The sequence below is a fragment of the Chironomus tepperi genome, unplaced genomic scaffold (assembly GCF_022539635.2).
Source record: "Chironomus tepperi strain 1889 unplaced genomic scaffold, CSIRO-AGI_Ctep_v1 contig_128, whole genome shotgun sequence".
NCBI classification, from domain to species: Eukaryota; Metazoa; Arthropoda; class Insecta; order Diptera; family Chironomidae; genus Chironomus; species Chironomus tepperi.
In genome coordinates, this window is record NW_027226250.1 from 911,821 (window position 1) to 938,344 (window position 26,524).

A 26,524-nucleotide genomic window follows, 5' to 3' on the forward strand; every position below is an offset into this window, starting at 1 on the left:
CTTCGATTCTGTATGCTGCTACTTTTTTTCCGAAGAAAAACAACATCTGTGTGCAATTATTATCCTATATAATATTGATTGTGTCATTTTCACAATTTTAAATGAAGAAGTTTTAAGGATAAAGTTTTTAAGATGAAATTTTCTTTTTATAGCTTCGTTTAATGAAAATTTTCCTTAATTACACAAATTTTTTCCTACATTTTAATCCAAAATTAAATTAGAATTTATACTAAGAAGGTCAAGTTGTATTGATTTTTTCAATGAATCGGTTGAGATTGTTATTGCTTCATAGAGGACTTAGAATGTGTTTAGAAGGGGATTTAATGAAATTGGTCGAATTAATAACATTGATAATTTTAAATCTAGAGAGTGTTTTTTGACCTTCTTAACTGAACAACACTTGAGTTGATTAGATTTGGTGAAGCAGGTCAGTCTTGTAGGATCCGTTAGATGCCGCCTGAATTTGTTTCTGCCACTGGTTTCCGCTTGCCAATTTTTAATTCCGAATGCAACACTTTCTCTGTCAACAGCTTCCCTCCACGAATTCTTTGGACGAGCTCGTGATTTATTGTGTTATGGCAAATAATCAAAATTGTAAAATTAGCAGTTAAGTGGCTTGCTGGTCAAATAGGTATAGTGTTTGGCAGAAATTTGGTATAGTAATCCGAAAGTCATGAGTTCAAATCCAGTCATACGCAAATTTGTTCTATTTCGTAAGTTTAGATACTTTGGCTGCTTAATGTACGGATATCTACAAATAATTAGGATTAAGGAACGGAACGTCATTTTGAACGGAAGGCTTCAATTTTGACAGCGAAAAGGCTTCAAAGCGTTAAGGTGGAAGGAGAGGGTCTGAAAATCCTATTTTTACTGCTACGTAATTTCTGACATTTCCTTAGCATGATTCTTTTGGTCAACCGTTCCAAAGGTCTTCACATGATTTGTAAAGAAAAACGTACCTGAGCATGGCGTTGGCACTGAGTTTTATCCGGATGACATTTCTTTTGTTCGGATGAAAGATTCCATTGTTCTGGATGGAATTTTGTCTTTGTACTTTGTACCTGAGTCAGAAAGTTTTAGGAATCGATCACACTTCAATATAGGCTTCTTGATCTCGAAATTAGTTTTGCGTTCTCCCAAAAAGTACTAAAATTTAGTGTCATTGGTACCATTATTCATAGAGTCCCTAACCCTCCTTTCTATTAATCTTATTACTACACCTCACCATTCAACTGATAAATCCGATCATCAGAATTGAGATTCTATCCTAGAGCAACCATGCAGTTCAGTACAGCAAAATTATGCCAATCGGGATTATAAAGCCATGAAACTGTCCAAATCAAATAGAAAGTTGTAAATTTAAAACAAACTAGAAATTAATGATAAACTTTTCTCAAACGATTTCATTCAATTTAATCGCAGCCACAAGCAATTCAATTTGCCATCAATGAGACCCCCGAAAAAAAGAAAATAATAAAAATTATGGACAGAGAATTAAATTGAATTAAATTAAAGTGAAGAGGCTAATTATAGTCAGCTGCCGCAGCGATTTATCAAATTATAATGTATCGCCCATATTTACATTTTAAATGATATTAAATTTCTGTTATCATTCCAACCATATTAATTAAAAAGCCATAATTCATTCAACTAAAAAATAAGTATGAAGAAGAAATGAGAAAATTGAAAATAATTTTTTGGACATGAGCAGTCAGTAATATATAAAATAAAATAAAAAAAGTCCCTCGAACTATATGTATATGCATTGATGATGTATGGATGTATGGATGGATAAAATAAATATTTATTGCTAAATAACAGTGAGTGAATAAGAGAGAGAGAGAGAAGGAGAAGTAAAAGGAACACAAAGAAAATATTATGAGCGAGCATCAACCTCAATTAATTTCAATTCAATTTTTATTTGTTTCTTGCATGCAATTCAATTCAATACAATTAATACACTATACAGTGCAGTGCAGTTGAGTGAGCATGGGCGCATGATGCGATTCTTATCGATGAGAGAGAAGAAAGTATGAAAAAAAAAAAAGTCGGAGTGATTCGAGACGAGTCTCAGGATTAATACAAACATAATAAATAATATAAAAATGCATCTTCGATTTCCTTCTTTCTTTTACTCTCTATAACCGTAAGACTTAACTCAACTGCAATGTGAATATATGTATATATGGTAAAAATGAGCTGAAATGAAACTATTGATTTTTTGTTATTCTTTCGCATTTCATCATTTTAATATCGGCATATGAACAACAATTTTTGTGCAATTTTTTCATTACAAATTGGGGTTCACTCTTCAGTTTGGTATGCTTAATGATGCTTAATTCCTAAATTAAATTACTTATTCTTTAGTTTCAAAATTATGTGTTCAAGATAGGTTTTGAATCTATACAAGAAATTTTCTCTGGTTTGAGACCAGAACTTGAAGTTGACTCTAATCAACTCAACCAAAGTCTGATAATCGATTCGAACTTGATATATTGAAAATATCAGTTGGCCTCGACTCAAGTTGATTTGGAACTCTGCTTGTTAATGCAGCACCTAGTTTTGCTATTATTGTCCTGGAAGACATACGACAGAAATGACCGAAATTCCGAACCCAGGCCTCCTTTACCTACCTTTCGTATTTCATCGATTTGTTCCTCATCAGGTTAAATAGTCACGTTGAACCATGGGATCAGTTTCTTAACCTTAGCCTTAATACCCTACCTTAAACCATGGTTACGGAAGGCAGGGCTATCTACTTCCCATAGCTTATTGGTATCAAAAAGATATTTCTTAAGACTGTTTGCTCTGGGAGATTTACCTAAGAAAGGGTGCGATAGGTATCTAGAATAATGTGGATAGGGTAACCCAGTGGTAGGATAGGTAGAAATTTCTAGGATAGTCCTTATCTACTCAGGGTATCCAGGATAAATTAAAAGCCATCTTCAGGTCAGATTTTTGACAATTTCATCCAGGGCTGTGTCTTCTGGGTTAGGTTCTAGTGAAACATAACCCAAAGACAGTTTATAAATTAGTTCTATAAAATGCGCCTCTGACACTCACTGCCCGACCCATACCATTCTTCTCCTTCATTTCTCTGCTCCCATGCAAAAACACACAGTAAAGTTTGATAAAGAACAAAAACAAGCAAGATAGAATGAATAAAATAAATATAATACACATGCATGAAAAATACAAAAAAGGGAGGAATTAATTAAAATGCGCAGTATATATACATTGCATTTATGCGAGATGAAGAAATAAATGGCAGATTATTTGAATTTTGATGTGTGTACTTAATTTCTCCTTTTTTTCTCTTTACTGCCTTTCTCTCCCTACAAAAATAATTTAAATGAAATTGTAAGTGTAGAAAATTTTTCAACAGAATCTTACGAATGTAAATGAAAGAAAGGAGAAAGTTACTCGCACTCCTGCTGCAATAAAATAATATATTAAGGACTTTCCATTTTTCTTACTGTAATTAACTTTGCATGTGGCTACCATTCACATTTTGTCATAAGTAAGAAGCTAAAAGACACACAAAAAAAAATGCAAGAAATTCTTGAGGATGAAAGTCAAAGTTTTATTGCTTTATGGTTTTATGGTTAATGTATGCATGCAGTGCATAATTTTCATGTCTTATGCAAAAAGGATTCGGTAAAGGAATTCTGTTGCGTATACTTTTATGGCTTAAAACATTTTTTAAGGAGTAAAAAATACTCAAAAATACCAAGAAATTGTAAATGTTAAATTGGGGGTCATAAATGAATATTTTAAGAATCTAATGCGAAAGAAGTCAGAATTTTTCTAAGAGTTTTAGGACCTAATTGTTATTTTTAGTAAGAAAAGTCACGAAGGTTGTAAAATCGTTGGATTTTAATGGGGTTCTAATTATATTAGATGCAGGTTTATTCGAAGTCTAGATTCCGATGAATTTTATCGAACGTTTTGGTCTCAGCTTCGATAGTACTTAGATTCAGCACGGATATGTATTAATGAATTAAAACAAGCAAGGTTAAGACAGGACTTGATTGAATGTTTAGTACAGCGATTTTGTGGGCCGAATAAGCAATGAGCATTCATACCCAAATATCAGACTGTGCTCAACAAACCACGGCTTTAAATCGGCCGAAAATCCAGCCTCAGATTAGCGTGATTCTGGCCCATGTTTAAATTCGATTAAATCCGACCTAATGCCAGTGTCATGCCGGCAATTCAGTGCGTACTGTCAGGGCAACTTCATGTCTTTCCGTTAATACGGTGAACTATCGCTGATCTAGCAAACACTTAGTGCTGTTCAAGAGTAGCCCATTTAAATTGGAACGTACTATAAAATTGACTCTCTAAACAGCTTCAAATGTGATTAATTGTGCAAGTATAACGTTCGAAATACCTACTGTGCATGTATGTATAGTAATAAAACATTCAAGTCTAAGAATTGCATAGATGTTTCCGCGCTATAATTTCTATTTCTAGCACAAAAATTCAATAATAAAATTTATGAGAACCCAAATCAAGTCTATTGCAGTTGTTACCTATTGTTAAATACAAGAATAACTAAAAATTATAGCATATTTTATTTATATTCTTCTACCTACGCTCTTTCGGCAATTCTTGACATTTTCCACTATCATTGATTTATGTCTATGCTCTGGAGCCCTCAAATCATATTATACAGACACAACATTCAAATCTTCATTTAGTCATCAAGCACCATCAATTTATTTTATTTTTTTAGAAAAATTGTAAAAATTAACAAAAGAAATTCAGAAAAAATATAACCAAAATCTCTAAATAAATTAAAACAGGTAATTTTAAGGTCCAGAATTTATTCCTTATTTTATTTTCTATGCACAATTTTTTTGTGTTGTTGCATTTTTTTCCTTTGTTTCCTTTTTCTTAAATATATCCTTTTTTGCTCAATACAAGCATCCCTTAACGTATGTTAGGTGACCAATGCATTGGAATTTTTTGAATTCTTCTTGCATGTCTTCTTATTGCTAGTCGCCCTACTCAATACTCTAAAGCAGGTATTTAGATTTCATTCTATTATTCTCTTTGTGTTTTTTTTTTTGCTATTGCAATGGCACTAAATTTATGTCAAAGATATCTTTTCTACTTTTGGGGCTGTTCACTTATTACGTAATGCACTTAAGAGTGGATGAAATGCTTCAAACCAAGGGCCTTGATAGAAAGCGGGGTCTTGGTTAGTACATTGCTTCATATAAGGACCGTATCCAAAAAGGGAGTATGGGGGGACATTAACTCAAGCCAGGGTCATAACAAGAAAATATAGGAATCGTTGTCAAACCAGAGACATAGGCAGAAAGGGGAGATGGCATTGCCTTAAATCAGGACCGCAGCAAGAAAGAGATGGAGCATTTCCTCAAACCAAGAGCATAACTAAAAAGTGGAGTAAGGGCTCTTTGTCTCAAAACAGAATCGTGGCAAGAAAGTTAAGGGGGATTGTCTCAAACTAAAAGGAACATTGCCTGAAACCTGAGACGTAGTCAGAACGCGGGAGGGGGGAAATTGCCCCAAATTAGGTGTGTAGCCAAAACCAGGGGAAATTGCATGATATTTAGGGGATTTTTGGGATCTTTTCCACAACAAACTCAAGAAAATTGAAGAATATTTTCCAAAAGAGGAAGGAGCGGGTTTGACCCTCAATACCCCCTTGCTTCAAACAAAGAACATATTTTTAACATACCTTGAATATTAATAATATTCTATTATGTTACGGAGAAGATTGAGTACCAAAAAGACAATTCAATGCATAACGTAATAAGTGAACTATCCCCCTTATACATGTACATGTATATCTCTAGTGTACACATAAAATATTACGCAAGTTATCGATTAAAAGGAATTACATGAAAAAATCTGTTAAAAAATCCCAAGCAATTTTTCTTACCTAAAAAAAAAAAACGATTTTTTTGCGTAAATAATGCACAAAGTAAATTTTTTTAGGGCACAATTGAATAAGGATCCTGAAATTTTATGCATTTATTGAAATATCGAACAAAGGATGAAGAGATTTTTTTTGCACAACAAAATTTTTCTCACGATCTAGGATTGATAAATCTTCGACTAAATAATATACCTTTTTTTTATTCTTCCTTTATAAAAATAAAGCATTGATGATTGAAAATGAAAGTTTTTATCTCCTTTGATGATTGATTTTTTTTCTCTTATTTCGGTAAAAATCATTAAACACATCTCAACATGTGAATGTGAGTCGAGTGAGTGAGAGAAGAAAATGAGAAAGACGAAGAAGCGGAAAGGCAGCTTTAATGATTCTAACCGTGAAACATTCGAGCAAATAACCATAAACTACATTCGTTAAGGAAAAATCGATAATTTCAACATAGTTTGATACACGAAAAAAAAATATATAAGAAAAATCCCTCAGTTATGTGTACATGCTCTCGGAGTAGATTGTTATTTCCAAAATCATGGAATTACGCGAAACGAAAGGGAAGCAATTTTTACTCTATTCGTGATTTTTTTGGATTTTACTGTTGTTTTGGATGGATTAGATAGAGTTTAAAAGTCAAATCTTTAATATGGCACTCTAGGATGCTGAGTGATACATAGCATGGTTAAATGGTTTTTGACTGTTAGGTTTAATACTAAGTTTTGCCCGGATGACAAAAGGATACATTAGGCAGCTCTTTAGAAGCTACACGGAGTTCAGAGTCAATTAAATCATCCAAAGTGAACTAAAATACGTTAGAACTTGTCACTAACTAAGCATTAACTTGCCACTAACTTATTATAACGTATTTTTGCCTACTCTGGCAGGTTATGAGTTCGTTTGTCTATTTTATGTCGCTCGGGTTGGTATCGGTGGCAGATTTACCACAATACCTCACTAGTGTACCTCAATTCTATAAAACTATGGAACTTAATTAATCTACAAATAAATTGAATAATGCACTTAATGTCAATGTTAAGAAGGTTGGATGCTTCCAACTAATCTTTAATTTTACTTAGAAAATCACTTCCTTAAGAAGTGTTGTAATTTCACGACTCATATACCCCAAATCCCAATTTCTGACCGATCATAATTTTTTAGTATGATGATTTTTAAAGGAATTGTGTTTTGACACTTTAGATCTATTAGAATTATGAATATTTAATATTGCATAACTAAGTTATGTCATTAAACCCGGAGTAGATAGGTTTTTATTTGACTAGTTGCATGTCTAGCTCTAGCAATGACTAATCTCATCTGAATTTTACTGCGAATCAATTTAATATCAAGGTATGGCTTAATCTCAACTAGATATGATTGTGAATCTATTGAGAATCAAAGGATGACTAGTGTCGACAAGATGTGACTGCGAGTCGCATTTAATCAACAACTGTCATCCCTAAAACTAAGCATACATCCAGTAAAATAAAACACTATCAACTCAAGAACCAACCCATAGTGAATAAATTACAGCAACATTTAATGCTCATAAAAATGCACTGAAAGAAAAAAAGAAAAGCAAAAAAAAAATCTCCCGACATATCAGACTCTCAACAGCACAGCATTAAAGTCAAAAGCAAATATTTTGCTGTATGCCACAGCAAATAAAAGAATAAAGAATTATGAAACAACTGAGAATGAATATTTTTTTTTTTATTTCTTGTGTATTTCGCTACTGAAATTCAAACAGTCGGATATAATCAAAAGAATATAAAAAGCGCGCGGTTCATCTGACAGCGAAATAGCAAAAAAAAAATGAGAAAAGATCTAAAAAGAAATAACCTTCGAATTGCGAATAAAAAAAAAGAGGAGAAAGAAGAAGGAATAAAAAATTCCTCGAGATGCTTTTTTTTAAAAAAAGAAAAATTTATATTCGTATTTTTTAATGTAAAATAACCACGCCTTTTACATCTCATTACAATTTTATACTCATATAAACATATATATAGCGTAGGTAATTTCTATATGATTTTTCATATCAACTCACTATGCTGAGCGACGGATATTCGTTTTTTTAAAGAAAACATAAAAAAAGAACTTCTATTCCCGCTCATTCTCAATTTTTTTTTTGTGCTCTCACATCTCACATCCTGAATAAAAGATTAAAAAAACACACGAATGAAGAAATTTTGTTAATGTATTGGTGCAAAAGTAGGGGAAAAAAAGCTCTCGATTGAGCAATACTCACATGATGATGCCGTTTTGCTACATACAATAAAAAGTATTATGTTTGACTCTCTGCAATTCTTTTCTTCTTCTTCATTCCTTTTTCTATTTTGTTGAATGTGCCGTTTGGCTTACAGTGAAATATTAAAATGATTGTTAGTTATTTTGGATAAACGCATCATTAAGGACGCAAGGAGTGAATTAGAATATTTTAATTTTATTTAACGAAAAAATAGAAAATTTTCGCAAATTTTTTGAAGAATTTTTTGAATTTAAATTTTGAACAAAAACTTTTGAAATTTTGAATTAAATTTTGTGAATTTAAAAATTAAAAAAGTTGAATAAATTTGACATTCAAGTCAGATCCAAGTGAATAACAAAAGACTTTAAAACATATTAATACCCAAATTAAATGTGATGCTATTATTGTCGTCTGGCAAAAGTGCATTAAAAGAGCCGAACGAGATGGTTCTGTCGCAAGTTCAGTCATTTATTACAAAAGCGGAACGTGATCAGGAACGTGAGGATAACAATAATACTGTTAAGAATGAATTGCTACGAACACCACCCAGATGTAGGTTTACTATTCAATTTTTAATACATAGATGAATTAATATTACAAACATAATTAGCACGACATAACAATAAGCTATTCAGAAATGAACTATAAGTTACATTCACTTCAGCTCAAACATGATGAATGCAATGAATAGAAAATGAGTTCATTAAAATTTCATGACATTTTCAATCAAAATCCAAATCTTACTCGAGGCTTGAGGAATTGTTTGCCATCACCCAATTGCGACTAGCTTGATTTTGATTAAAATTGAATTTTTCATGAGCTCGTCATAATTCTTGACCACAAAATTGATTTCAACACATTTCTTTTGCATGACTGATATTCAATTAGTATACACAACCTGCAATATATTTTATAATGCTATGTCCAGTGGAAGGAAATCACAAAAAATTACCTTTCAACCCCTAAAAATGTTCAAATGTTGTGTCTGTGTAATAAAATCGCCCATAAAAAAAAGTTTCTTCTTCTTCTTGGAATTGGAATCACTTTGAAATTTAAGAATCTTAAAGAAAACTATCCAAAAATAAAAAAATGAAATTAAAGTGAATTGGACCTTAATTTGCTGTTGTGAAAGGAAGAAGATTCTCGATAAATGATATTAAAAAAAATGTTCCATGTCCAGGTAGCAAAATGTGCAAAAGAATTTATTTGGACATAGACATAGACAATGTCTTAAAAAAATTATCTGTTTCCGTATCCAATAACAGACAATGGATAGTATTTTGATAGTTTTATTGGTGGAAAATTAAAAGAAGAAGGAATAAGTCCAAAAGTTGTCTTTATTTCCCTTAAGTGTTAACAATTAAGTGATTCAAAGATATTAATCTACACTTAATAGATAAAAGTCTAATCTTAAACACAAATTACATCTTGGATATAAAGAAGAAAAATGAACGAAACACTCATCATTGAGCGAGAATCTCGATGAATGAAAATGTTGCGCTATAGTAACACACAAGTTAATTATTTCATTATTTCCTTTCTTTTTTTCTCTTTTCTCTTTTCATCAGACGTTTCATTGAGTCGATTATCACCTGCACCTTCTCACGGTAAGTCTTTTATAGCCACACACACCAAATATTATATATTAAAAAAATAAATATTATCGATTATTGACTTCACAAAATTATGAACAATTTTTTGACCACGATGAAGCGAGATGAAGGAACAAGAAAAGAAAAGAAAAACTATTTATAAAGTAGCGATAATAAATCAAAATCTCACTGAAGGAAATACACGAAAAAATTGATTCCTGAGAGATTTATCATTCAAGTATCTTGTAATATGTACCAGTAACATCGTAATAACATGTGTTAATAGTATTATGGAATAGATATGATGCTTTTTTTATGATCATTTCTTTTCAACTCTTTGATTTTTTGTTTTGTTCAACTTTTGGCAACGGAAAGATTTTGTTGCTATTCAGTTTGTCTTGCTGCAGATTTTGACTTTATATTATCCACTCTAATAATATGAATGATGTAAAGTTCGTTTATAGTATGATTATAGCCAATGGGAATGCATATGGACTGATATAATATTCTTAATGACGTACACGGACTGGATACTAAGGCATTTCAATAAGATTGCATTTTAAAATTTGAGATTTTTCAAATTTATTTTTTAAATCTTACATACCTGAATTGCACAAATTAGTTTAATCGATGCTACTTTTTAAAGGTTCACTGATTGTACAGATCAATTGTGATCTGTGATCTTCTATAGAGAGGCTCGTGGCGTTTACTGGCCAATTAATAGGATTGAACCTTAATTTTTCTAAAATCGAGAGTTGAACTTTAGCTTACTCATGTTAATCTAAACGGTCAAATAGAAGATACTCTGATACTCTCAGATTTGACTAATTTTGACTCGATACTCGAAAATTGAAAATTTTTAACGTGACCTAAAAGGAAAGTAACATTTTTAGCTGTTAAAATGTACTCAAGCACCTACCTCGTATTTCAATTTTTGTATGGAGTCAAGTTGATTCGAATTGACTGTTCCATACATAATCCAAACGACGTCGAGTTCTGCCTTTAAGACATTTTAATAGTTTTCATTCAAGACACCGTCGCAACGGTGCTCTTATTTACTTTGGGACCCGAATGAAAATGACTCTGTCACGTCTCATACAATGCTGCGTCATGGTCACATAATCAGACTGAGCCTTGATATATGGAACCTTCTTTATTTAAGTCTCTTAGTTCCCTGTACTAAGAAACCCTAAGTAGCATTGAAATATAATAAAAAATGCGTTCCATACTTAAACATATTTCCGTTACTTATTTCCTTTACATTTTTTTCTCGTTTTTTAACGTTAGGGAAAAATGCAATAAAAAATTTTCCCCAAAAAAAAAGTATATATCAACCCTTTTTTTCTCACACAGCATTAAGAGGCATAAGTAGAAAAAATATTATTTCATGCTATCAACACATTAAGTAACATAATCAATGAATGAAAGGGTTGATAAAATTATTATCGATGATATGATGAATTTGCTATTAAAAGCCTTTTATGTCCGGATGTGATTGATATACGCACTTTTTCTTATTCCTTCATGTACACACATATTTATTTTCATATAGTATGAGACTTTCTTAATGCTGATGTCGCTTTGTGATTCACAAGACTTTCGCATTTGTTTTAATTAATGAATAAATGAATGAGTAAATGACTGAATGGATGGAATGGATTTTTTTGTTTTATGTGGAAGAGTTAAGTTTCACTAATTTTAATTACATTTTCTTGTTATTTTTGCCTCTTTTTTCATTTCATAATAAAATGTCAGATGATGGAAGTAATCAATCAATTGATAGCAGAGAGAATTCAAATTTTAGTCCACCATTGAAGATAAAGTCGGAGTCAAATCAGCACAGATTTCAGTCATCTGCAATGAATTTGGTAAGTTCTTCTAAGCTTTATTGCGCAATTACCCTTCCAATTTAATGTTTTTAAAGCGTATGGCATCGACAATTGAAAAAGAGAAGAGAAGGGAAGGGAAGGGAAGTGTAAAGAGTAAAAGAATTTTGACTGGTTGAATAACAAATTCAAAAGACATCGTCGACACATATTTTGAGCATAAAGGGGTGAAGATCATGCATCAAAAAAGGAATACACAATCTCCTGTTTATGTTCATCTTGCCTAAGGGCGCGTGCCGGCAATTCTAGAAGAATTTATGTTTTTTTCATATTGAATACACTTCTCCTTCTACGTATAGCTTTCTGTTGAACATCTTTTTTGCACATCAAACAGGAAACTTAAACGCGATTTTATTTAATCTTTATATTTTATATTTCCTGAACTGAATATCTGATTACGTTACGTTTTCAATTGCTACACAGATTAATGATTCAATACGACACACTCCGTCACCGCCTGCATCGATTAATAATTCAGCAAATCAAATGAATATGGCATTAGCAGCACTTCAAAGTCAGATTCCGTTAGCGCCATTACTACTACAGAATCAATTAGGAATGGGTGCATTCGGTAATTTGTCTCAGGATGATCTTCAGACATTACAACAAGCAATACAAGCTCAGCAGGCACAATTTCATCAACAATTACAGAATTACATGTTGCTACAAGCAAGTGCAAATTCAGGCACATCACCTGCTCAAGCACAAGCAGCAGCACAGCTTCTTATACAAAGTCAAGTTCATCAAGCAATGGCACAGGCTGCACAACAACTTCAATCATTACAAAAGCAACAGGAGGAAATGAATCGACATAATCGCATGTATGAAGGAATGCGTGCAAAAAGTCCACCAAATAGTCCACCACAAAGTCCCTCAAACAATTATCAGTATACGCCAAAAACAACAATTCCATCAAATAATAATGTAACACCACCAAATACAGCACAATTGTCTGTATCAGGAATGTTAACACCATCAACACCAAGTTCTGGAACTTTAACACCACAAATGAAAAAGTCATCAATGTCTACAAATAATTCACAAACAGTTAGATCAATGGAACCATCACCCGAAGAGACGATGGATTTAGAAGAGCTTGAGCAATTCGCAAAGACATTCAAGCAACGTAGAATTAAGCTTGGATTTACACAAGGTGATGTTGGCCTTGCAATGGGAAAACTTTATGGAAATGATTTTTCACAAACAACCATATCAAGATTTGAGGCATTGAATTTAAGCTTCAAAAATATGTGCAAACTGAAACCGCTCCTTCAGAAATGGCTGCTTGATGCTGATGGCACATTAGCTGGCAGTGGCGGGTACGTTCCGTAAGAAACATAATAAAAAAATTCTAACCTCAAAGAAAACTTATTCGATAACTAATTATGAACTTTCATTGAATGTCCACAGAATTTTTGGAAATAGCTCAATAAATCAACTATCAACGCCTGAAATGGGACGAAAGCGAAAGAAGCGTACATCAATAGAAACAAATGTCAGAGTGTCACTTGAGCGTGCATTCATGATGAATCCAAAACCAACAAGTGAGGAAATATTGGCATTAGCTGAAAATTTATATATGGAAAAGGAAGTAGTTCGAGTCTGGTATTGTAATCGTAGACAAAAAGAGAAACGTGTTAATCCAACTGATTCCGATAGTCCAACAGAATCGCTAAGCAGTACAGGTGGGATATTTGGAATAAGTTCATTATCACCAAGTTTTTCACCATCCGTGAAGCTTGAATATCAAGATTCTCAGTGGAATTCATCATATAATGACAACAAAGTACCAAATAATGACTTAAATTCATCTCTGCAACCTCAATCCAGTCCATATTCAAAGTAAAGTAACAAATTAATAGAAATTTCATATCAATGTACAGTTCCAGTACATTCCAATTTTTTCTATAGGAAGTAATCATGTAAAAAAATCGAATCGAATTTAATTCACAAAAAAAAAATGATTTTTGCAATATTTTTGGAATTGAATTTTTAAAAATCCTTTTTTCTTTAAAAGTACTTTATGGAATTAACTTTTGCATTGTGACTGCAATGTCTAAAGTACTTTCAAAGAGACTATAACATAAAAATTCAATTTCAATGGGTCATTGATATTGACCAAACCCATAAAATATTATTTGATTTTGACTCCTTTTTGCCATCGTAATTAAATCGACCAGTCAGACACAATCCACTCGAGATTTTTTCTTTTTTTTTTGTTGAATTTATAAAAGTTGCATAAATGAATGAATTATTTTATCAGAGATGGCAATTTAAATTAATGTTGATGTCGGGTGTGACTTTTTGTCTATAGAATTTTAGAAATTTGAAGAATTTTTCAGACATTTTATTGAAAAAATTCATTTCATTTTTTTTTGTTGTAAATTGCACAGTTGAAATTCCAATTTAAGTTATGGGATCGTTCACTTATGACGTAACTAAGCAGTATATTGTGGTTTGTGGGACTAAGTCATAGCATTGACAGTAAGTTTTAAGGGCAGAACTAGAACGGCAGTGCCGTTACGGCACGGGGTGTATAGAAAGGGGTTAGTTTGTTAAAATTACGTCCATTTTGGCCAAAATTGTTCAATTTACTTGGACTTTTCATGAAAAATATTTCAAATACCAAACAACTCCTGCCTCTTCCTTCTAATTTTTGGAGCAAATATCTGGGTACGCCTCTGATTTAGGGTGTGCAATGACACTTTATCGGCCACATGATGGATGATTTTGGTCAGTTTTTAAGGCAAAAAATAAAATTGTTCCAACATGCTGCTCGGAATAGGGCAAATGGGGATAGTACCCAATATTTAAGAAATTTACCCCAAGCAATATAAAACATGCGAAGGCAGCCATTTGGTATTTATACAAAATTCATTATTGTGATAAGACAGTGGCTTATTCAGAAAGGTAGAAGGGAAGGTTGGGGTTCAATACTTCATTTTTGTGAAAAATCCCAAATACTCCACCACAATCCTAAATTTGCTTGGGTGAACGCCTCTGCTTTGAGGTGCCCTTGCGGCTACGTAATGGATGGCTGAAGACAGTCATCCTAGAGGAAGTAGGGGTTGTATTTAATAATTCACGGTGCCACTTCCTAACTGGAAATTTTATTGAACCTCATAAGTGAACGACCCCCAAAACAAGTCGTTAACATATCATCTCTGATTCTGATTCTTATTATTATTATTATTATTACTGCTATCATTACCAAACCAGTGAATTTTGATTTCAAGACAAAAATCTGTAAATCAATGAGAATAAAGAAGAATGATAATTAGTTATAATTAATTCATTAAATGAAACAAAATACGATGATTAATTTTTATATCACCAAAAAAATAACATGACTGCGTTGATGAATCTTTATTTTATTGAAGACGATAAAAAATTCAGACAAGAACTTTTGTGTAGATGAAATAATAATAAAATACAGTCCAAAAATGAAAAAAATTAATTTTATTTTCTACTAAGTTTTTATTAAAAAAAATGAATACAAAAAGTATACTTAATGTCGAACGAACGAGAAGTGAAAGAGGCTTGCTATCAAAAAAATTTAATTTTCTGTTTAAAACAATAAGAAAATATGGAACAATCATCAACAATTTGATCTACCTGAGCGATTTAAAATTATTGAGATTGCATAATTGTGGTTAGTTTCTGTTGGAATAATTTAAATTGAGATATAAGTTATGATTATTAGACTTAATCTCCTGAGGGTATTAAGTCTTGTTGAAGGTGACAGTCTTAATTATAAAAAGGTTTAAAATTTAAGAAAAAATTGAGCTTATTTTGCATTTTGGTGAATTTTTGCAATTTACCTGAAATCGCGTCGCTACACACTAATGTGTTACATTTAAGCAACTGCCAAACTAATTAAAAATTCTGAATAAGTCTTATCGGGTTTCTTGCTTGAAGCAGAGCTCAAAGTCGATTTTAATTTTGTATAAAATATTCGACTCGAGTCGAACGATATAAAATAGACCAGTGCTGTCCAAACTGTGTGCCACGGTACACTAGTATCAAATTTGTTTTAAAGCAAAAATTTAGACAAAACTGAAACAGATGAGAATCTAACTTTAATCAAAAAGGAATTTAAATGAAATCCATAAGGAATCCGAACTTTATGAGACTTCCAAAAGGCAAATTAAATGTATCGTTCGAGACAGAGTTCGCAGGACTCCAATATAAAGACGCTTTTTTGTACTCTTGAAGTCCGGACTTCTTAAGTTCTGCAACACTGGTCTGGGGTATAAAATTCAACTCGACTTTGAACTCTGTCGCTCCAAAAAAAGCTTATAAAGTCAAGTTACAAGTGGGCAACTTTTTTTGTGTCACGGTACAACACGTTAGCACACTTGAAAATTTTAAACGACACACACTAGTGTAGTGTCGTGTCACACTAGTTTGCCTACCACTAGTACAGAAAATAGTTACAGTTTCTAGATTTAATTCATTTAATTTTTAAGGTTATAAAAAAATATTAAAAAGAATCATAATTTTTGATTGCTTGGGTGATTCATGCCTGAATTAATTTTTTATTAAATACACAAAACAGAAATTTTGTTGTCTTCCAAAAAGCTAAATAAAATTTGTAACAGAAGAAAAAGTTTATGACAAACAAAAAAAAAGCAAGCATCAGAGAACAACATCTAATGATAAATAACTTAATTACATAATGATGATATTAAGTAACGGTTCCTATACTGTAATGAAGAAATGAAAGCATTTTAAATCATAGCACAAATGAGGAAAAATTGTCAACCTGTAGTTTTATAAGCCTTTTATATTATTTCTATTAAATATACATTATATTTTTGTTCTGTTTAGTTTCATTCTCAGTTGTAAAGTTTTCATTATCATTAAATTTTTTTTTTGTACCATTATAATGTAAGTAGTTAAAAAATATACAACTATCTATAAAATAAATATATATATTTTCTTTGTGTAATTTTTGTTATAGAATTTGAAAAAGATACAAAGCTAGGTGAAAATTTTAATTTTTTTACACATGAAGAATTTTCTTTTAAATTACTTCAATTTATTAGTTTTCAAATTGTTTATGAAATTGAGAACGGGAATGGCTTTTGGAAACTTTAGTTCATATTAAATAATTCCTTAATTAATCCTTTGAAATGTTTTATTATTTTAATTTACAATTAAAATTATTTAATTCATATCTGGGATCACATTCCAAACATTTTAAACCTTTTAGTTTTAAACAAAATTTGTGATTTTCATATCAATGAATAAAATTTAAAAACAAAATTTTAAAAAATTAAATTAAATTAGTTAAGGATAAAATCAATTGAAAATGTTAATATGATAGTTTGGAAACCATGTTAAATTATTCAATAAATGTCAGTCGATTTTCTGATTAAAGATTTAAATTAACGTTTTTTAAAATTCAAATTTAGTTTTAAATCTAAAAAAGTTAAATTTCAAATCAAATTAAAATTGAATTTTTAAATTTAAATCTTTAATTCATAAATTTAAAATTCTAAATTCTAACTTACATTTAAAATTTTAATTTAAACTTTTTTAAAATTTTAAATTCAATTTTAAATTTTAAATTCTATTTTGAATTTTTTAAAATACTTAAAAACTTTAAATTTTTTTAAAGTTTAAATTTAAAAATTAAAACTTTTTTAAAAGTTTAAATTCTAATCTTTTAAAAATTCAGAATTTAAATTTTAGTTTAAATTAAAATTTTTCCAAAATTTTGAATGTTGATTTAAATTCAAAAATCCAAATAAAACTTCAAATTTTAAAGTTTTTCCATAAATCAGGCATTAAAGTCACTGAGAAAACTGACATATTTGAAAAAAAGTTGAACATGCGTCTCTAAACTTTGCACAAATGAATAGATAATGATACAAAAATTTAAAAAAATTTAAATTTAATAAAATGTGTTTATGGTTAATTATGAAGTATACAAAAATAAAAGAAAAAATATTTGTGTGTAAAAAAATTAAACAAATAAAACAAAAAATTTAAAATATACAAAATAAATAATAATAAAAAATCGTATAATAAAAGAAAATTAAAAATTATAAATAGAAATTTTTTATTTATTAAATGTTATTTATATATTTTTCAGCCATATGTAATAGGACAAATGGATTTATGTACTTTACCCCTTCTGATAATTGATAGGAAATTTATGAAAGCGATTTTGATTCTATAGGAAAAATCTGTCCATCATGGTTCATTTTTTATCAATTTTAAATAGAATCAGGTTTACATTTTGTCCACATTTTGGTGTCGGAGGAGATTAGAATCTAATAGCATCTGAGGCCGAGTGGTTAGACAACAAACCAGAAATCTGAAACTTTCTATTTTGTGAGAACTAGTGGGTTCGATTCCCATTAGAATTGAATCTTTTACCCATAGCATAGATTGATGTCGATATGAAAAATATTCAGCTTACGTACACGACGGAATCTTCAATCGTCATTTTACTTCCTGACAATGCAAATTGTTTTAAAATTCAAAAAAAAAATCATAAAAGCTAAGAATAGTCTCTTATTTGCCTTACAGATCTCGAACAGAGCAAAACAGATTCAAGCGACACAACAGACGATGAGCATACTTACCTAAATGAGCATGATCATTAATATACTCACTCAATATAGTTGAGCATGCTTCTTGTCTGTTCGGGTAGGAAAATTAATTCGAACAATGTCCAAATGGACTACGAACTCTGTATGGCTTCCAAAAGGATCTCTACATCGCATGGGATAATTTTTGTTGAGTATATTAAGGCACAACTACGACTTATACCTACTATAGAATCTTAAGCAAAGCAACGTAAGTTGGACGGTAATGTAGAAATTCCTGGTTCCACTAAGATAAGTAAGGATCAGAAACACGACATTCAAAATCATTCTGTTGATTCTATATCCCTAAACTCAACTACATGTCTGAATGCGCTTTACAAATCCTTTCCTAAAACAACATTTAACTTGACTAATTTTGATTGTGAAATTTGGGCAGGGTTATTAGTGCCATACATTACTAAGTGATATATTGATATTTAATAGATATTGTCATTATATCTGATTTCATATCATATTTATCGCGTAATTAATAGCATTGTATATACAAGAAACGGATGCCATTTTTTTAAAAAAATTCTAAAGAAAAAAAGGGTTTAAAAAATTATTGGAAGCATGCTTTTAATTTTTTTGTTGGTTGACTTTCACTCAACGAACGAGGGTATCAATGCGCACACATGAAATGTGATTGATTAAAATTAAAAAAAATATGAGGGTGAAAATGTTGATCGCTAATCGATTTTAAAATTGACAAAATTGACGGTTTCCTCATGGCTCATATGACAATATCAATAAATTTATTGTTTTTCTTCATCGTCTATACGTTTACATGCTGGAAAAAAATGGAGAAATCGAAATCATTTGTTCAACAACACGTTGGAAGTTTGCCAAGGAGTTTCATCAATTTTTTGAGGCAAGTCTGATGTATTTTATTACCTTACAAATGACTTCTCTCGCTCATCTAATGGGTTTAAATATAAATTTTGTGCTACTGGTTTCATCAATTTTCAAATAGATAACGATACACAATATTTTGCAACAATCATAAAAAATTCAACATTAGTGTCTATATACAGCATATAATGTAACATAATAATAACAATGGATTATTTTTAAACAAAAATTTATTTTCGCCACATTTCAAGCTTGTGTGCTGCTCATTTATTTCATCTCATTCTGTTATGGGATCTCATCAATTGGATGCCGGTGGAGAAGGTTGAATATATAATAATTGAGTAATATACATTAACATAGAAATAATGATAATATTCATTTGCGTGGTTAATAAAGAAATTTTTTATTTTTTCGGATGTACCGCGGCAAATTGGCCTTAAATTACTATCTTTTCTTAAAATAAAAAAATCTGGTCTAGCTGAAAACAATTTTTTTTTTCTACAACAATCATAATAACTCACTTTTAGTCTATAGAAAAATTTAAATTTTTTTGTACCTACTCTTTCCAGCTCTTCTCCTCAACAAACAATTATTTTTACATTAGCTTGATCTAATGTTTATTACGGCAGGTTAAATCAGTTAAATTATCATATACATATATGTATGTATTTACTTATATGACTATAAAAATAAAACTAGCAACTAAAAAACGGCAGCAACAGCCTCCGAAATTTTCGGTTGGCTTGTTTAATCAATGTTGGAGTTCTTTATTGGATGCCCACACGAAACAAGATTTTGAATTACTTATTCATGGTGTTTGACTTTTTACTATAGCTATTTGCTGGCTATTCAATGTTGCAATATGGAGCGAAACAGATTGAGTTAAATCTACCGTAGGCCTAGTTCTAAAATTGATTTGTGGAACTAAATGTCGACTAATTACAAATTGTTTCTTTAGACAATGTATTCATAAGGTTTTACAGTATATGTTATGCAGAACCCTAGTGCAGTCAAATAGCATGAAGTATAAGTCATGTTTAAATTAACGTTAATAGTTAAAACAAATGTGTTAATTTTGATCTATTCTTGAACAGACAAGGAGTACTGATGATTATACTCACAAAATTAAGCATACTCAATTATATTGATTGAGTTTTCATAAGTACGCTAGTAATTAGGTGAGTTAGCTCATTTTTTGCAAGGGACTGTTGGTATTTGCAAATTAAAGTGTCTTTTTCAGTAGTTTACTTTCATATTCATTAATTTCCATCATAATTTCTTGTGATCAGTATAGAAAATCATTTTATTGATACTTTAACAGGTGCTCTTAAAAGTGCCATCCCAATAAGGCTTATCATTTCTAATATTTTCTGAAATATTGTCTAAAGTCAGTGTTTTCCAAACTTCCTCAAGAGCGACACAGAAACCACAAAAACACACATCTAATGTTGAATTGGTATCTCATCATCGCGGCACACCTGGAGGTATGAGCGACAGAAAGGCATGAATAAAGAAAGGCATGGTTTAGCGATACATCTAAGGGGAATTATGTAACTCGTACTGAAGGAGCCAGGTTTTAAAAGCTTGTGACGGAACCTTGAATTTTCATGATTTTGTTACAAAGCGTTACATAAGAGGATTTGGTTCTAAAAATGCTGTTTTTCGCGTTACGTAATTTTCGATTAGAGTTCTCCGAGTAAATCTTTTTAGATGGGCTGGACATGAATATAGATCCATACAGGATGCCCCAGTATATAGTTCAACATGATCGGACTTTGTTTATGGGAACCGCTTAACATCATTTTCTATGCCATTAAACACATTTAGTCAAATACATTAAATCGATGTAAAATATCTAGTTGATATCCCAAAAACCTAAAAAATCACAAAATCTTACCATATCCTAAATAAATTAATCTTAATTAAATTTTAAATCCATCAAAAAGAACTCCAAAAACCCTAAAACTCTCCAATAATGTTGTGTATGATTGTCTGATCGAGAACCATTAATGAAGTGGAAGTCTAGATATATAAATGAATAGATGGATGGTTAGGGAAGGCAAAACGATCAAGCATAAAGAAAGCGTATAGTACAATTATTCGCTGAATAATAATAATAATATGGTTCTACATAGTTTTTTTTTCTATCTTCTTTCAATTCCTTTTCATAAAAATTATATTAAAAACATCATTTTTCGAAATCCATTGAGAAGCCTAGAATGGCTAAATTCATTCATTCATCATTTTTCAATAAATAATAATAATAATAATAATACGAGCAAGCAGTAAACAATGAGAAATGAAGAATAAACGAAATTGTAAGCAAATGCTGCTGATGTAGTGCATTAAGAATATTCAAATTATATATAATCTTCCTTCTTGGGTCCCTTAATAATGACTCGTGTATTTTGCTTTATTATGTATTCATCTTAAGATATGGATTGAGTGGAAGGCAATAGGAAGAAGAAAATTGTTATGCATTTAATATTAAAACCGCATATACAAAATGAAATCAACTTTATCTTGCGAAATATTCTACGCTGCTCGATTCTCGCAAAGTCGAGAGTCAGCTTCGCTGAATGATCACGTTGTATAATTTAATCTTGTTTCATGCAAAAATTATTTCCATAAACTTTAATGGTTGGTCGAAAAAATAAAAAAAAAAAGAATATCCCATGCATGCATCATCGAGAATCGAGAGAAGGCATGCAAAAATATTAAAATTGAAGGAAAGCTGAAATTAAACTAATTTATTTCCATATCATAAAAATATACCCCAGCCAAAGCATCATCAAGATGCATAAATCGAAAAAGGTGAAGCAGTAATCATCATGATTATCATGTTTCGGCTATGGAAAAAAGGAAGGTTTTGAGATGGAAATACAACAAACAGCAACACTTAAAGAAATCAAAGAATATTTTTTTTTTTGATAATAAAATGATTTGAGAAATGAATGGATGAAATGGAAGCACGAAACAACAAAAAAAAAAAATATAAACTACTCGCGCGATTATCTTTGGCAATGAAACAAATGTATGAGAAATATTATTATGATGAAGGTATTTGCCATCGCATATGAATCTCTGAGAAATATACATAAAAAAAAAGTGTATGCAATTTTTATGCATGTGAAGACATGTTTTATAGTCCATATTAATGGAATATATGGAAACAGAAAAAAAAAAATAAATTCTCCTCCCCAACATGATGTATGCTATTTTATAGTTTAATGAGTACTCATCTGCCCTCTGTTCTTCTGTTCTTTCCCGATATTCATATTCTCCTTCTCACTTATAATTAATGAATAATTTTTCAGATTTATTGTACAATTTTCATGGAATTTCAATTTACATGTTGTGATGATTCTCATGCATTCCGTTTCGGTATGTACGACAGTCAGTGATAAAGTCTCAGCTCAGTCGAATATGTTTTGATATGAGTTAGAATAATATGCGATAATTATAGTCATTTAGGAGTTATAAATATGAACTTTAATGTTTATATTTCTTATGATTCGGTTTGATCATCAGTTGTGGATAGTATAGTCAATGCTACATTCAGCCTAGCATCAAATTAATAATTTTTATGGTTTATGAAAATGCAATTTACTAACTTGGATTTAAGTCTATAAAGGATTTTATTATTTGGCCATTTTATTGCGACTACTAATTTGTATATCCGATGCAAGTCCTATATAATTATTAAGGAATTAAAAAATGTTAATTTTGAATATTTTTAATTGACGTCAATCTAGAGAGAAATTTTAATATTCTAACATCACACTAATTGGCAGAAATTATCAAAAGGTTGAGCTGTCTACAGATAAACTCGACAATGAGTCTTGTGCGCCCCAGTCAAGGAAGTAAAGAAGTAATTCAATAACAGCACCCATATGATCACCAGAGCCACACAAATTAAAGCTATACGGTGTTCGGAGTTTATATGAACTTAATGCATTTGCCTATTTTGCACTGCTCAGGACAGAATACCTTGGACGAAGTGGTAAGTGCTTAGTGAATTTTAACGTTTTTTTCAGATGAAAATGTTAAGCTGTCTTCAATAAATTTTAAAAAGAACTCAAAGTCCATTCAAATCATTAGACGAAGAGTCAAATTGAACTGGCTAGTTATTAGAAGACCAGCAGAAGCTCACACAGTTTGATCTTAGCCAATCCAGCCGAGAAGTGAACTTCTTTAAATAATGTTCTATAAATCCGAGCTTTTAGATAGTAGAACATCAAGTGGACGACCAAAGAATTCTTTGAAGCAGGCTGTTGATAAAGACCGTATTAATTTTCATGTCTATTGTAATTAGTATTGGAAATTGGCTGACAGGAGCCAGAGATAGAGCCTGTTTTAGTCGAAATTTGAGGGAGAGCATATCCATGGCTAGGCCAGAGAAGTAAGTAAATAAGTAGTCATTCAAAATCTTGTTCGAATTCGATTTTAGATTTCCAGTACATTGTGAGATCGCATTCTTACAGCCGTAGATTGGTATAAGTTGGTAAAAATTACATCAACAATATCAAAAAATATGGTTCCATCAAATGTGAAATTATCATCCAAATAGTAAGACCAAAATCGGAACTACAATCGATGATCTGTTATACCACCCCAAAGCCTCTTTAAAATGCGTGTGTCCTTAATGAAACCAATGATGACCAAATAGCATGTATATAATAAAAACCCTATTTGTCAACAGGTTATTACCCAAATAAGTCGTCATTATTTTTATTAAAAAATTTTAATCGCAAAAATTTGAATAATTTGTCAATCAAAAGGAAGGCATGCCAAACACATAAACTTAACTATCATGAAATTATACTTATGATTCCAGCCTTAAGTTCTGAGTAATAACCCCATGAAAAAAAGTGTAGCGACAACATCACGACAGCAAAAAAAAATTACAAGACACAGTAAAAATTAACAATCGAGAAATGAAACATGTAATTGAAATAATTGACAATCAATTAAGAAATCATGAATTTCCTATATAGTTTATTTCAAACTGGCAATTGCCAGTTAGTTCATTTGCCTTAACTGTTTCGACAATATTCATTTAATTCATAAGATAAGAATCACATTTTACACATTTCATACATTCTCTTTTACACCCAATTTTTTTTGTGTTGTTATTTCACCGGAAGACTCCGCTTACTGCCAATTAACAAATCTAATAAATATGAATTTTCACTCTATAATCATTGAATTCATTATAGAATTTCAATTTTCACAGAAATCGAGGAAATAAAAATTATATTCTCGTTATAATAATTATCAATCAATTTAGTGGCATCTATCAAACTTCATTCAACTACTTCTGTGTGCCTTTCCTTACCATTCCTATTAACTTTTTTCATCGTTTCAATTTAATTAACAAAAATATTTTTTTTATATTTTGTATTGAAAAAGAGAGTGTAGAAATGTTATTATATGCCTAGTTATTATAATTATTATTATTATTTACTAAATGTATATATCTTAAAATATATCACAACATAATAGCACCAAAACATAAATTTTTCATTCTTTTTTTATTATATTTTATTATTAAATGGCCTTTATTCTGAAAAATTGTACATTTTTATATAAATTGTGTATACATATTCATATCAACATGAATATTGTGTTGTAAAGAAGTTAAAAGGAAAGAAAAACAAGTATGGTTTTGAACTGGATCTTTCTATTTTTAGCGCATAAACTCCGCTAAACTTCTACATTCAATATTCTTGAAGAATTCTCTCCAAAATTGTCAAAATCTCGCGAAACTTCCAAAAAAGTTTCAATATTTTTGCACATTTTAGGTCAATTTTAAACCTGTAAAATGCCAAACTTTTTCTCAAATTGTCAATAAAGTCGGCAACTTTTGAGAATCTCAATTCATATATAACACCTGAAATTTCCATTCAAATTATTCAGAATCAAGTTTGAAAGTCAAGCTACAGCAGCAATGGGGTTCAGATTAAACCCAAAATTCTACACAGTCATTAAGTTCCCAACACTCAAGTTTGATGATTTGATTGGAATTTTACTGGATATTGAGGAGAAACAAGGACATTTAGCACGAACAGTAATTCTAACAACAACAGACGAAGATGCCAAATATTTGGCATATGAATTAAGTAATATTGGAGCTACCGTTTCACCAGTGATTGGATGTCGAAAAGAAAGGAAAAATCAACGTGCTGTTAATGGATTTGATAAGGGAAAATATGATGTTTTAGTTATAAGTTCATCAAAAATGAACATTGGAATTGGAGAAGTTGCACATTTTATAAATTATGACATAACTTTGCCTAATAATGCACAATTATTTCGTCGATCGATTTACAGACACAGACATATTGGGTGAATTAACTTTTTGACACTAAATTGTGATTTATTAGAATTTTTATTAGGTTTTATTACTTATTAAGAAAATTAGATTTAAATTTTAACGGTCAGCTAAAATTTGAAAATGATCATGTCACCAAAGAAAAATTTAATCATCTCGGAAAGAAATATATATTTTGTGATTTAAGAAAAGTTAATAATATTAAGTATTTACGAGCTATTTGTTTGAGAAAATGTGATTATTGATTAGGTAAGAAACGGGTAAACAATAATTATGTTTAGAAATTAGCTTAATAGAGTTTAATTTTGTAGCTTTAGTTAAAACCGCATTTTTAAAGTTGACAATTGAGCAAGAATTTTCACTGGAAGTGTATTTCTGTGAGTAACGATAAAAGGGACGATAGATTAGGAACTAAGTATTATTGTATTCAGGTCCGGGTTGAAAAAATTAGTAGCATGATTTCAATAACAACATGAATTTTATACTGAATTTAAGGATTGGTAAGTCTTAGATAACCTGAAACAATTCAAATAACAATCTAATTCGCTATTCATTTTAGGATCTGTAATCTTAGTCTATTAAATTGAGAAAGAAACCTCTTATTTGGAGAAATTTAAAAGAAAAGTTTCATGTAAGTTAAAAAAAAAGATCATTGAAGAGATAATTATAATTAACATATTTAATATTTTATTACAGTCTAATATAGAGGTTTACGATTTACTTGGACATATTTGGAACTTATTGAAGAATCAAGAAAATAACAACAATTTAGTTCAGCTGAAAATAGTTTTGAAAGAATCAGAACTAAAATCAGGATTTGTACCCCATAACAATTTTGGGGCACAACATCCACATCCGTAAGTTCAAGTCAAATTGTAGAATCACTACAATATTTAGATTTTGATTAATAAAAAAATTATTATAATATAAACAAGTTTTTTTCTTGAATTTATTATTTGTTGGGGTTCATGAGAAGATTACTTGATCACTGTTCTGACATCCTAGCTCATGGGAGACTTGACAGGACTTCGGGAGTTGCAAAATTGAGTCCTGTCAAATCTACCAGTTCCAAGTCCAGTTTCCAAGTTACAGACTA

The 26,524-nt window shown here is 30.6% G+C and overlaps 1 protein-coding gene across 3 annotated transcripts in view; it reads left to right on the plus strand.

Annotated features, from left to right (window-relative positions):
* Positions 1 to 15,982, plus strand: part of LOC139087654 (protein nubbin-like) — a 40,844-nt gene extending 24,862 nt beyond the window's left edge. For 2 of the 3 annotated variants that reach the window (XM_070636525.1, XM_070636527.1), the window contains exons 6-9: positions 9,734 to 9,772; positions 11,513 to 11,625; positions 12,067 to 12,971; positions 13,054 to 15,982. In XM_070636525.1, coding sequence (XP_070492626.1) covers positions 9,734 to 9,772; positions 11,513 to 11,625; positions 12,067 to 12,971; positions 13,054 to 13,489 — 1,493 coding nt within the window. In that variant the 3' untranslated portion in view covers positions 13,490 to 15,982. The remainder of the gene's footprint in view (positions 1 to 9,733; positions 9,773 to 11,512; positions 11,626 to 12,066; positions 12,972 to 13,053) is intronic. The other variant, XM_070636528.1, reaches the window with a different exon arrangement.
* Positions 15,983 to 26,524: the final 10,542 nt, after the last annotated feature.